Source organism: Lepidochelys kempii, chromosome 1 (genome assembly GCF_965140285.1).
Source record: "Lepidochelys kempii isolate rLepKem1 chromosome 1, rLepKem1.hap1, whole genome shotgun sequence".
Classification (NCBI taxonomy): domain Eukaryota; kingdom Metazoa; phylum Chordata; order Testudines; family Cheloniidae; genus Lepidochelys; species Lepidochelys kempii.
Genome location: NC_136380.1, coordinates 138,691,106 through 138,705,804, shown reverse-complemented (window position 1 = coordinate 138,705,804; position 14,699 = coordinate 138,691,106). Strand labels below are relative to the sequence as shown.

The following is a 14,699-nucleotide window of genomic DNA, read 5'->3' as shown; positions in this document are numbered from 1 at the left end:
CACAAGAACAAATGGATATAAACTGGTCATTGGGAAGTTTAGACTTGAAATTAGATGAAGGTTTCTAACCATCAGAGGAGTGAAGTTTTGGAATAGCCTTCCAAGGGAAGCAGTGCGGGCAAAAGACCTATCTGGCTTTAAGATTAAACTCGGTAAGTTTATGGAGGAGATGGTATGATGGGACAACATGATTTTGCATAATTAATTGATCTTTAACTATTCATGGTAAATAGGCCCAATGGCCTGTGATGGGATGTTAGATGGGGTGGAATATGAGTTACTGGCTGGTGAATCTTGCCCATATGATCAGGATTTAGCTGATCGCCATATTTGAGGTTGGGAAGGGCAGATAGGAAGAGGCCCTGGAGGTTTTTCGCCTTCCTCTGTAGCATGGAGCATGGGTCACCTGCTGGAGGATTCTCTGCTCCTTGAAGTCTTTAAACCACGATTTGAGGACTTCAATAGCTCAGACATAGGTGAGAGGTTTTTCGCAGGAGTGGGTGGGTGGCCTGCATTGTGCAGGAGGTCGGACTGGGTGATCATAATGATCCCTTCTGACCTTAATATCTATGAATGCAGTTTTATTTTGTACATAAATTCTACATCTGTAAGGTCAACTTTCATGATAAAGAGATTGCACTACAGTTCTCGTATCAGGTCAATTGAAAAATACTATTTTTTTGTTTTTTTACAGTGCAAATATTTGTAATCAGAAAAATATAAAATGAGCAGTGTACACTTTGTATTCTGTGTTGTAACTGAAATCAATATATTTGAAAATGTAGAAAACATCCGAGATTTAAATAATTGGCACTCTATTATTGTTTATTAGTGCGATTAATTGCACAATTAATTGCAATTAAGTTTTTTAATGGCTTGACAGGCCTTGTTGAAACTCATCCAAATAGAAACCTTGCTAGCCAGTTTTATTCCTTCTCTAAGTACCAAATTATGTCAGAATACATTGTTCTATAATAACAAATTTATTTGAGCATAAACTTTCGTGAGCTACAGCTCACTTCATCGGATGCATTCAGTGGAAAATACAGTGGGGAGATTTATAATACGATTTATAAATAATTTATAATAAGAATACTATACATTAGAATTTATTTATAATTGTAATTTATAAGATTTATAAATCTCCCCACTGTATTTTCCACTGAATGCATCTGATGAAGTGAGCTGTAGCTCACAAAAGCTTATGCTCAAATAAACTGGTTAGTCTCTAAGGTGCCACAAGTACTCCTTTTCTTTTTGCGAATACAGATTAACACGGCTGCTACTCTGAAACCTGTTCTATAATAAACACCTGTTCTCAATCACCAGTGTAGTATCCTCCCCAAATAAAAAACTATGATAGTGAACTGGCAACGTTTTCTTTTTTTGGGGCTGGTTCTGAAAAAAAGACCATATGCTTCCATTGCGATTTACAGTCATTAGAATAACAAACATTCACTTGAGGCAATGTTCTAAAACCAAGGAAGAAACTAAATCTTCAGAAGACATACTGGAGAAGAACAGAAGGTCCACCTACATTGTTCCCAATTTCCAAAAATTTTACTAGGTCGTCATTTTCTATCACTAATGGCTGAACTACATTGTATGGTCTTGGAAAGTTATAGTATGCTGAGCACATTAGAGCATGCTGCCTTGCCTCACATACAATCCAGACACTATTTTTGTGGGATTATTTTTGTGGAAAAGATTAATCATATTCACAACTAGCTGATGTGTTCAGCAATGGAAAGTTATAATCTTCCAGCATGAGACAAGTAGATATTGACAAGCTTATAAAAAATTAGAAATATTGCAGAATAGGGGCACAATGTTCTCTTAGCCCATTAGAAAAACTTTAATTACCACTGGACTACAGATGTTGATTTTATTGCTAGTAGCACTGAAATCTGTTCTATCATTGTATGTTGCAGTACTTCATTATCAGAATACTATTATAATGAAATTCTTCTTTAGATTTATAGAGCAGTTGTGGAGACATAGATAAAAGTGAAAATGACTTCCAGTGTTAAATTTTTATTTTGACTGCAACAATTTCCATCAGAAACCTGGATGTTGCAACCAATACATTCTGCTAATGCAAGGACATAGCTGAATCAGTTAAAAACATCTTTGAATTAAAATAAATAAATAAATCTGCTGTTCTTCCATAGTTAATATGTATTTTCACATTCTTAAGGAGATGAATAACTTTCTCCAAAACCATTTTACAAGAAATAGAAATTTAGATGTACTCTTGGTATCTGTTAACTATAGATAATACTTACAAGATCAGCATATTTCTTGCAGAGAGCTGCCAACTTTTCTTCTGGAGTAGAAAGTGTGTTCAAGGCTTGCATCAATAACAGTACTTCTTTTCCTATGGATGAAAAAAAATTAAATACTGAAAACATGCTATGAAAGCTTTTCCTCTGAAAAGAGTTCTGTATTAATGATGAGCTAGAATGTTTTTAATGGCATGCTAGTTTAATAGCTGTATATTGTTTTACTAGAGAATGGCAACACAAGTCCCTACAAAACAATGAATTCATATAATTATCTTGCTGTTTGTAGAATTGTATAACATGTAGGGTGGAAGTATATTTAACCCAACTGCAGTATGCACAGAGCCTTAGACCACAAGAATGTTTTGACTTTCATAATTTCTCTTTCAGAAGATACAAACCAAGAAATACACTTTTGAAACCCGAGACCTAAAATTCAGATTTTGTTATGAAATACAGAAAAATATTCATGAGTAAAAAGTAAAAAAGTGGTCTGATATACAGTCATCTTCAGTGTATGTAACCCAAGTAATGCAGCATCATAATCTTTAAAAACCAGAAGTTAAACCGATTAGTCTATTTCCATTGATCATACTGAGTGAAATGCAAGAAGTAAAACAACTTGTGACAAGTGGATTAGATTTTAACATATTAACAGGTGAGGGACTTTTTAATATTAATTTTAACCAGTGACCTTTTAAAACATATCTTCCCACTTCCCCCAACACACATCATGATAAGGAGGACAAAATGCCATTTAGCAACAAAACTAAAGCTCCTGAGAATAACTCAGAGATTGCAAGGGTAAAATGTGAAGCCCATTTTTAAGGAAACATTAAAACTGCCATCTTTTTCAAAACATAAAACTTGCTGTAATTTAGAAGACAAACCCTAAAACAGTGCATACCTAAGGTTTTCTCTTTGTTTTTTTCAGTCTCCGGATCTTGTTCGCCATCAGGTGGCTCAGTACGGGCTTCTTCTCTCCCAGGAGTCTCCTCACGTGATTCTTGAGTACAGTCCATTGAATCCATAGGCTTTCTATTTTTTGAGATATAATTTTCATCTTCCAATGCAGCTGTACTTTCTATGCCATCACAATTGGACTGCAGATGTTGCAAAGTTGTGCCAGATTCAACGCATTTGCTGTTCATCAACTGATCCTGAGTATTCATTCCGATCTCACAAATTCCAGCTTCATCGGTTGTACCAATCATAAACTAGAAAAGGGGAAGAAGTAATTAGATCAGCTACCAAGACAAATTGACTTGAAAATTTCTCTACTCTATTTTCAGTATGCTTAAACAAGAATCCAAAAAGCTACTGTATCATTAAGTTGAACTGCAAACTATAGTCAATATTTTTAGAAAAACTAATATTGTGTATATGTATGTGTATACACACACACACAAGCAATTTTGCTTTTCACTGAAAGCAACATCTAAAGATGACCAACTTACCCCCAAATATTTAAGGAGTAATGCAGGCACTACACTTGACAATTTTCTCATAAGAAAGTAACCTGAAAAATGCAGGTACACAGGACTCCAGCTTTTTTTTTTTTTTTTTTTTTTTTAAAACTCATGGAGCAGGTGAAGTAGTTACTACCTGGAGACACTCCCCAAACACACAGAGTATGCCACTGAAACATCACCGTGTTAAGAATGAATCAAGCTAAGAATTATCTTCCATGGCTTGTCATTCCAAAAGTGGAGTATTAGAAGAGTTACATACTAAAATTATATTTCCATGTTAACTTTTTATTTGTGAGAAAGCTATAGTGTTCTAGCAGCTTTGACTACAGTATTAAAATAAGGACACATTGGTCTAAGTATTTGGAATCAAATGAAAAACACTGTCAGACACAGGAAGCAGGAGTATTAAGTTAATTTTCAAGTAACAACACTCAAATATGACCCTCAAGAAATTTAATAAATCATGAACCAGCCTACACCCTATATTCAAAATGTGACACAATCTAAAGATTACTGAAAAATCAGAAAGCCACATATATTTAACAATTTCAAAAATATGTACACCCGCATTAAAAACACAGACTTTCTGACTTTTCAGAGTAACAGTCGTGTTAGTCTGTATTCGCAAAAAGAAAAGGAGTACTTGTGGCACCTTAGAGACTAACCAATTTATTTGAACATAAGCTTTCATGAGTTACAGCTCCGATGAAGTGAGCTGTAGCTCACAAAAGCTTATGCTCAAATAAATTGGTTAGTCTCTAAGGTGCCACAAGTACTCCTTTTCTTTTTTCTGACCTTTGCATCCCCAGCGTCAGTTTGAGAAGCTGTTTTTCCTAATTTAGTAAAACAAATCACAATACATAGACTCAGATGCAAGATTGCTGAACCCACACCTAGATGGTCCTTGATTACAGGCGAGACTAAACTACAACACATGTCGACGCCATCCTGTATACTCCGCAGCACCAATAAATGCCAGCAGCAGAAATTTAATGAAGTCTGACAGCTACTTTATGACTCAATTTCAAAGAGTAAAGATATTAACATTTCAAACAATAGTTCAAAAATGGAACAAGGACACTTACAGGAGGGAGAGGGGAAAGAGGAGGAAGAAACAGGACATTTTAATAATTTGAAGTGTTTAAAAATCCTCCTGGAAAATACATGGTGGAAAACGAATGTTTTGTTTTTTGCAAAATAAAAGTAATAGAGTTTGCAAGACACACTACTAAGCTGATTAAATTAAAAAGAAATTGATATTAAAACTTATGCTACAAAAAACAGTTAAAAATATGGAGAAGGAACAAGAGTATGTGCCATTTCATCTTCAGTCACATTTCACCTTTCTGAAAATATTACAGTAGCAAAAAAAAAAAAAAAAAAAATCACTTATACCAATTGGCTCTGGGTTTAGAATATTAAGACACGTTATCTGTAATTCTGTGGGTAGACAATGACATCTTTGTAATATTCATAAAAATCTGCCTCAAACAGATATGAAGTCAGAAGAATGTCAGCACCTAACTGGAAGGTAAGCTGTAGTTCTCTCTGGTGACTGGTCTATGCTTAAATCCACACTTGTGGGACATAGTTCTCTTGGTGCCATACTGAAACCCACCGTGGACCTCTGGAATTGAACAGATGGTGGCCACGCCCTTAACAATTGTAAGTCTAAATGCAACTATTACCAGTGAATCCTCTCATCCATGAAAAAACCACACATAATCAGTCACTATAATCATTTAAGGATAGACAATATCAGAGCCTGAATATTCTAATCTGTATGCTTTAATCAAGAGCCAGGCCAATACCTCGGCAAATGAATAGCTGAGACAAAATTCCTGCTTTTCATGATCATGCCATTACAACATGTATAACATAATGGCTATTCAAAGGAATCATGATTGTAAAAGTAAATCTTCTTCCAAAAACCCTTTAAAACGTTTAAGTGAATTTTAGTGATGGAAAGCAAGAGTTTGACAGTAATGAAGTCTATTCTTCACAGCACAGGTACATCATGGGTAGTAGCAATACAAGTTTTCCCAAACTGTCTCAAACCTAACTTGACTACCAATTTTAGGGGTGAGAAATAAGCCATGGGGTACAATATGATACAGACTAACCAGCATGACATTTGCAAGGGTAAATGTATCTCCAAGTTATTATAAGGATATGTCTACATACAGTGTTGCACTGGTATAAACTTAAGGTGTGACTTTAAACCGATTTTAAAAGGTTTAGAAGTTGCAAAATGGGTTGTGTGCTACTCATTTTGGTTTTAAATCAGACTTATTCCAGACTAATTTGATAAGGAACAAGTTTTAAGACAAGTGTCTACACATGGGTTTGCACTGGTTTAAATTATCTGGTGCAAATTTTTCTGTAGAAAAGGCCATTTTCTTTTTTCACAAAAATGACTAGAGTTGTTCAAAGAAACATAAGCTATCATTAACAGTATGAGTCCACATATAATTCAACCTTTGCTTCCTCCTATGTCTTAAGAAAAAAATATAACCTTTGGTTTAATGATATAAATTCTGTCACTGTAATTTTATGGTAAAGAGCCCTGAAAATGCCTATAATAAAAAAAAAACTCCTCACAGGTCCCATCAGCTATAAAAACTAGTTAAACCTCAACCACACTTCTCATAGGCTGCATATAGGCATGTTTATTAATAGGATGCAGTATACCATAATATAAACCCTTTAACAATTAAGAACATAGTTATCTCATCTATGCACAATAAACCAAATCAGTTTAATCCATTTCTCGTCTCAGGGTAAACAGACTGACAACGTCAGATCTACAAAATATCCTGTCAGTGGCACCTTTGACTTTGTAATGTCTAATACATTTCCGGACCACTATACAGCTCCTGTGTTCTCCGGGGCTGGGCCAGTGGCAGCTCTTGCGTCCCACAGGGCTGGGCTCAGCTCCCCACGCTGGGTGTTGTGACCTGGGCATCAGGGTTGCAATGCCACTCCAGTTTGGCCCTCCACACCGCTGACCATGATAGAGGGGTGGCTGGGCCAAACCTGAGTACCGCTGCAATCCAGCACACCTGGTCACATCTGTCTTGTCATCTTAGAACCAGGCTGTAAACTGAACTTCTATCTTGAATAGCTTTTAAAATATTTCTTGCCCAAAGAAATGGTGGGTGACAGACACTAGTCGAAATCAAGCCTGAAAAGGTGATGTATTTGGGGGAAGATCCGAGCCATAGTTTGAGCCTCAGGTCTGTGCAAAAACGTTAAAATAACATTTTGATGTCACATGACTTTTTTTTTTTTAAAAAAAAGACCACTGCATCTTGGGGAATCCCTTGTTCAAATGGCCTCAAATTTTTGGACCACTAACCCTATCTAAGGCATAAGAAATCAAGACAATCAGAGTAAGTCTGTGGATTTCAGAACACTTAGAAAAATTAACTCATAAATGGTAATGTAGTCTCAGTCTTAATTGTAGTGATGCTTCTACCCCCCAATAATTGTAGACATTCACTGAGTGTGTTCTTCAACATGATCGAAGTAGTATAGACCACAGTGTGCACATATCAAACTGCAGGGCAGACACACAACTTGGGCAATTGTAAGTAAGGCTACAAATTTGTCATGGCGGGGGGAAAAGTCATGCATAACATGATTTTCCTTTTGCCCGTGGTTTACCCCACAGCAGCAGCAGCTCTTATCCTGAAGGGATGGGCCTGGATCTCCACTAAATCACATGCACACGTGCAGCAGGACTGGGATTCTATTGCAAGCCAGAGTATTTGCATGCAGCCTGATGTGTGAGTAAGAGGGTAATTCAACATGAAACGCTGTGACTGTTGACCTGCGCACCACCTATGCACTATAAATCTAAGTCCTGGCCTCAGCAGCTCTTTCCGAATATATGTTATGCACATTAATTGCTCTCTGCCTGCATTCTACAGGGGATCCTTTTTGAAGTTTTGCCTTGAAAGTGAGACTGAGTGTGATCAAAGAAAATAAGTAGTTGCAACTCTCATGAATACCAGCATGATCAAAGAGCATCAGGAAACACATCCAGAGACCCCCTATTCTAAGAACTGGCATTTGTTCATATGGATTTATCATGAAAGACAGTGAACAGTTTCAGCTTTCTATGTTTGTTCAATCTACATAAACCAAGCATCTACACTTTTATTCACCCCTCAAAGTGCTGCAATTTTTGTGAAGAAGGAAATCTCTTTTGCAGAAGCCTGCATGTGACTAGAAGGTGATGACCTTTTCATTCAGTAATCCATGCCTGTCTCAACTCGAGAATGGATTACTGAACAGTCTTCTACATGGGTATTCCCCAAAGGTGATTCGGAAATGTTCCTAAATGCAGAATATGGCAAATGAGCTGTTTATCTCACAGAAAACACATTATCCAGTTATTTACACTGGCTTTCCGAGGATGGCCCTGCAGATCTGAAGTCTTCCTCACTGTTGGTCCAACAGAGCCAGAATCCAAATACATTTAGGACATACTTCTTTCAAGTTTTATTATCCCAGTCTTCTGGGCGGGTGACAGATTAAGAAAGGGATGCAGAAGATATTTGTTAGCAAAATCTTAGATGAAGTTCACGATTAACCTGCAAGATCTGCAAAAGTTGTTGTTGTATGTTTGTCTATGTCATAAAAATAAAGGGGAGGGTAACCACCTGTCTGTATACAGTGCTATAAAATCTCTCCTGGCCAGAGGCAAAACCCTTTCACCTGTAAAGGGTTAAGAAGCTAAAGATAACCTCGCTGGCACCTGACCAAAATGACCAATGAGGAGACAAGATACTTTCAAAGTTTGGGGTGGGTGAGGAGGGAAAAAGGGTTCGTCTGTCTGTGTGATGCTTTTGCTGGGAACAGATCAGGAATGCAGTCTCAGAACTTCTGTTAGTAAGTAATCTAGGTAGAAATGCGTTAGATTTCCTTTTGTTTAATGGCTGGTAAAATAAGCTGTGCTGGAGGGAATGTATATTCCTGTTTTTGTGTCTTTTTGTAATTTAAGGTTTTGCCTAGAGGGATTCTCTATGTTTTGAATCTGATTACCCTGTAAGGTATTCACCATCCTGATATTAAAGAGGTGATTCTTTTACCTTTTCTTTAATTAAAATTCTTCTTTTAAGAACCTGATTGATTTTTCATTGTTCTTAAGATCCAAGGGTTTGGGTTTGTGTTCACCTGTACTAATTGGTGAGGATTTTTATCAAGCCTTCCCCAGGAAAGGGGGTGTAGGGCTTGGGGGAAGATGTCTCCAAGTCGGCTCTTTCCCTGTTCTCTGTTTAACACGCTTGGTGGTGACAGCATACGGTTCAAGGACAAGGCAAAGTTTGTACCTTGGGGAAGTTTTTAACCTAAGCTGGTAAGAATAAGCTTAGGGGGTCTTTCATGCAGGTCCCCGCATCTGTACCCTAGAGTTCAGAGTGGGAAAGGAACCTTGACAGTCTAGAGCAATGACTACCCACCTATTTAAAAATAAAAATAAGTAAAAATGAAAAAGAGTGAAATTGGTTCGTTTGCTCAACAGCTTAGCACTCAAAGCAACAAATGGTAAAAGAGTCCTTCATCTTAAAGTGCTTTGCAAGCTCTCTACACACAATCATTTCAGATACCTGATATGCAACATTTCCAACAGCATGTTGTCTAATAAATGCTAATTCAGTATTAAGGCAAAGTACCATCTACTGAAATCTCATCACCAGCTTCAAACTAGATTTGATGCTTCTAGGCTTAAGATCTGACATTTGTTCATATGGTGTAGTGTAGATGCCATGGTGGCATGTTTACATGGATTAAGAAAGTTTTCAATAAGAGAAGATACATAAAACGAATAGTAAGGAGAAGGCAAATCAGACACCTTTTTACTCTACCCCATAATACAAGAGCAAAAGGGAACTGATGAAGTTAAAAGTCAAAAGTTTAAGAAAGAATAGGAGGAAATCTGTTTCCACACTAAGCTGTGAAACTCACTACTGTCAAGACAAACAGCTTAGTGTTTAAAAAAACTGACTTTTTTTAAAATAAGACTTATCTCCAGGTTAATTGGCCAGGATAAAGAGATACAAAGTTCAAACGTTATGCTTAAAGACATATGATAATCACTGGTTGGAGTCAGAAAGCAACTTCCCTTCTGCTCACCCCAAAGCTTCCAGGCACAGTCTTTCACACTGCTCTCTGAACTTCTGAATTGACCAGGGAAAGGGTATGTATCAGATGATGAAAATTAGCCTTCAGAGTGCACTTCCCCACTTTCCTCAGAGTTATCATTTCAGGCTACCTACAAGCTTATGCTGGCATCACTGCTACTCACATTGTAAAAGGTTCTTAGAAAAGAGAAGGTTCAGAAACTTAAGATTCTCAAACACAACTTAATAGGCAATTAAGCAGGCATCTGTTCAGTGCCAGAGTCCAAAGGACTCTCCATGTAAGAAATTATACAGAAACCATATAGAACAGAAGGATGTCTGAAAGCTTAGGACTGATTACTGGACAGAATACAGTTTGCAGCAACTACATTGTTTATAGTCAAACTAAAATCTGATCTACCCTACAATGTAACACAAGTCACAGGACATGGCTATGATACTGCTTATCATCTGACGAGATTATAACGTACCTAAAAGTTATAGTTTAGTCAGGACCTACCTGTATCTTTGCACTTAGTTTAACATCACAGACTGCCCCAAAACACTGACACCCCCAAAAAAATCTCTCTTTACAGTCAAGAGCTTGTCAATTACCAATCCACTCTCAAATCAAGTCTTTTTGGGGAAGGAGACTGAAGTTGCACAGCACACAGACAACCTGGTCTTTGATAACCAACAGAGATTGATAGTTCCTCTGCAACTGCTCTCAAAACCCAGGAGACTAATTTATCAAAACTTGACAAATGCAGTCTCAACCCCAGAGGAAAGGCCAGAACCCATACTGGAACTTACTCAAGATGTCCATGTCCAAAAATGAGGCAGTGTCATATTTAGACAATAGCAGTCAGTGAGCTGTAATGGTTATAATTCATCATCACAGAAGAGTCTGAAGCATGTGCCAAAGACTGAACCTCTTGTATTGTTCAATGTATACAGAATCATTTCTGAATACCTTTATGCTGATACACCAGTCAAAAAGCAAGTGTACTATACTATTTCAGCCACTTTTTTGAAAGAATATTTCAATTATACTGCTCACTTGTCTTTAATCCTGCCACACATGCATTACTTTATGACTATACAAGAGCCTGGTCTTCATTAGGAAAAAAAGGTGTTTTTATCATGTGTCAGCCAATGCATTAAAATTCTAGACAGTTCAGTTTTCACACATTAGTTGGTTGAGGTAAACTCTTGGCATCCCTTGCCCCCCGACCCCACCATATTTACCTCATCCTGATAACATGTGAAAACTATGCTTTGTCCCAGGGGTGGGCAAACTGTGTGGAGGGCTGGGTAGGGAAGGCTGTATCCCCCAAACAGCCTGGCCCCTGCCCCTTTCCCGCCCCCCTCAGAACCCCTGCCCCATGTCCCCTGACTGCCCCTACTGGGACCCCCTGCCCCAAACCACCCCCTGGGACTCCACCCCCACCTTCAAGGCCTGCTTCTTGAGCTTTGTTCCGACAAGTATGTGCACTCACACATCTCTTGTGTTTAAGGATCCTACTATTCCCTCAAAAGCCTACTAAACAGCATGAGTTTTTTCTGTGATGTGCCCTGCAGTACGAAACTCAGCTGAAACTGAACATCTAATTTTTATTCACTCTCTTAAAAACACATCTTCAACAGGATTTGCAAAAAGGGGATGGGCTAAATTGCTTCTTTATGTTGCATAAAGAAGGCCTGAAAGGTGGTTCCTCCTACCCGCACCCCATTGTTCTCAGGGTTTTTACATTACAAATATCAGCAATATCAATTGTTCGCAGAAGATTTCTTTGGAGGACCCAGAGGGCTTCAACTGGAACTCTCTCAGACCTTAACTGAACTAAAGACAAAGTGTTGAATGTTTAACAAACCAATCTTCTAGCTGTTTAACTCAAAAGTCTGTGAGAGGTGTTAACAAAAAAGCTGAAACACTTTTAAACTGGTTTCAGAGGAACAGCCGTGTTAGTCTGTATTCGCAAAAAGAAAAGGAGTACTTGTGGCACCTTAGAGACTAACCAATTTATTTGAGCATGAGCTTTCGTGAGCTACAGCTCACTTCATCAGATGTTTACCGTGGAAACTGCAGCAGACTTTATATACACACAGAAATCATGAAACAATACCTCCTCCCACCCCACTGTCCTGCTGGTAATAGCTTATCTAAAGTGATCAACAGGTGGGCCATTTCCAGCACAAATCCAGGTTTTCTCACCCTCCACCCCCCCACACAAATTCACTCTCCTGCTGGTGCTAGCCCATCCAAAGTGACAACTCTTTACATAATCAAGTCGGGCTATTTCCTATTTCCTATTTAAACTGTGACTCACTTTCCCTCAATCAGGTTTCACGTCCTTAATGCCATAATCCTACTAGTTCTCCGGTCATCCACAGAATCTCTCTCGAAGACAGGGTACACAAGACTTGAGCTTCTAATGTAAAAAAGTAACAGCCTATGAAAAAAACCCTTTAAGGCCTTCTTTACACAAAAAAGATCATATAAAGTTTTTCCCCAATTGCTTGTCACATTTGGAGTTTTGCTTTCCAACCGTTGTTTAAAACTACTGTTTGCCCAATATCTCTTGCTCTACCTTTCAGTTCTTTAATCAAATTTGACTCCTTTGTTTGGCTGTATGCTCTTATTTTAAGAGAAAGGAAATATTATGAAGCAAGTTGCTTTTTAAAATTGTTATTAAAATTCTGAATGCTTTGGTAACGGGCACTATATAAAAATAAAGTTAACCATAAGACACAGTGTTCACTGGGATAGTAAAAACTAGTATGCTGCAGAAAAGATAGCTTGTGATTCTGGGGAGGAACAGTTTCATGGCCTCTTGAGAACTTTCCACCGGATAAAACAGAAAACTTTGCACCTTGGAAAGTTACATTTCCTACTACAGGTAACATGACATGACAGCCACCAGAAAACCTATATGAGTATGACATGAGATACTGGAGCAGAAAAGAAGAAGTGATAATATACCTAGATCAACAGTTGTATTACACTCAATATGTATATACAAATAGCATCAGGACAGATTTTAAGACAGTACTCTATCTTTAGAGTACTCTGTCCTCAAACAAGTGTGTTTTTATAAGTCCATACAAGAGAAGCATTATGGTTTTCTTACAAGAAATTGAAAGAAGGAATACTGTAAATTCACTGGTTTCAGAGTAGCAGCCCTGTTAGTCTGTATTCGCAAAAAGAAAAGGAGTACTTGTGGCACCTTAGAGACTAACCAATTTATTTGAGCATAAGCTTTCGTGAGCTACAGCTCACTTCATCGGATGCATTTCGATGAAGTGAGCTGTAGCTCATGAAAGCTTATGCTCAAATAAATTGGTTAGTCTCTAAGGTGCCACAAGTACTCCTTTTCTTTCCTTTTCGTAAATTCACTGAGCTACAGTATCATTCTTAGTAAGATTTTATTAAGAATGTTGCCTTTTTTGCTTTAGAAGATGTGGAAAATTAAGCTAGTAGCATTCCCTTTGATTCATATTTTATATAAAAGTCTACTTTCCCTGGACAAACAGAAATAGGATCAGGAAACACAACCTTTGCTCATACACTTCAATGGGACTACTCACACAAGTTAGGAACACTTTATATTGGATCAATTCTACTACTATATTGAGAAACAATTAAAACAAATGGTACAAAAATGAGAAATGGGCAAAGTCCATCCTACCCGGTAACAGTTAACACGCACAAGTATTCTACAACTACAATACAGATCCCCCCCCACCCACCCTCTGGCTGAAATGACCGCGTGACCCATTAGATGACAATACTGGCTCCTATTAAAGCTTGCCCAGCTATTCCCCGGGCCGGGGGCGGGCCTCCTTCCCACAGGAGAAAGTGCCAGGAACTAATGGGGCCGCCACGCGGATGAGTGACCAGCCTCAGCCGACAGGCCCACGGGCTCTCGGCGGTGCCGGGCGTGGAGCCCTACGAGCGGGACCCCAGTTGGGCAGCCGGCTCGGCAGGCCTGTATCGCGTGCGGAGCGGGCTCAGGGTCGTGCCGCAGCCCCCTAGGAGCCACTCCAGAGCCCGCCTCAGCCACCCAGCTGAGCCGGTCACACGCGCAGCTGCCGCGCTCGACCCTTCCCCACCGTGGGAGCCGGGCCCCCCAGAGGCTGTGCCCGGGGCCGGGGCCGGGCCCCCCCCCGTCTCTTACGCTTTGCGGCGCCACCGGCCCCACGCGGACCGGGCGGGCTCGAGCCGTAGACTGGGGGCAGTTGCCTCCCCCACCTCGAGAGCGGAGCCCATCGCCAGGCCGGGGCTGAGGCGCTGCCTCGCACACCGGAGCCGCCCGCACCAGCCGCTGTCCCGACGCGCGGACGCCGCGTGGGGCGGTGGACGCGCTCGCTGGTGGGGAGAGCCCGACGGCGCGCGCGGCCGGCCGTTACCTCAGGGCTGCCTCGCGCTGCTGCCGCCGCCGCCGCCGCCACCTCCTCCTCCTCCTCCCCCCCCCGCTGCCCCGGACTATGGCGCCGGCTCCCTCTGGACCCTACAGGGCTGTTGTTACTGCCTCCTGCGCGCGCGGCTTGAGCTCCGCGCGTCGCCATGATGTGACGGCAGCATCCAAACAAGCAGCCAGCCGCCGCCGTCCGCACCAGAGACACCGGAAGCGCTTGTGCCGGCCCCGCCCGCAGCCAATCACCGCGCAGCTCTCCCGGCCACGTGATGTACACTCTCTCTCTCTCTCTCTCTCTCTCTCCCCCCCCACCCTGGGACCCGGGCGCCCTCAGCGCGGCTCCCGCCAGCCCAGAGAGGGGGACTGCTGTTCCCAGCATGCCGTGCGGCTCGCGGGTCCCAT

At 40.3% G+C, this 14,699-nt stretch overlaps 1 protein-coding gene across 4 annotated transcripts in view; it reads right to left on the bottom strand.

Annotated features, from left to right (window-relative positions):
* The window catches only part of TXLNG (taxilin gamma), a 51,896-nt gene extending 37,199 nt beyond the window's left edge, over positions 1 to 14,697 (bottom strand). Inside the window, exons 1-3 of one of the 4 annotated variants that reach the window (XM_073356054.2) lie at positions 14,395 to 14,697; positions 3,190 to 3,499; positions 2,286 to 2,377 (exon numbers count right to left, since the gene is read on the bottom strand). In XM_073356054.2, the coding sequence (XP_073212155.2) occupies positions 2,286 to 2,377; positions 3,190 to 3,499; positions 14,395 to 14,676 (684 nt within the window). In that variant the 5' untranslated portion in view covers positions 14,677 to 14,697. The other 3 variants (XM_073356064.2, XM_073356081.2, XM_073356073.2) reach the window with 3 other exon arrangements.
* Positions 14,698 to 14,699: the final 2 nt, after the last annotated feature.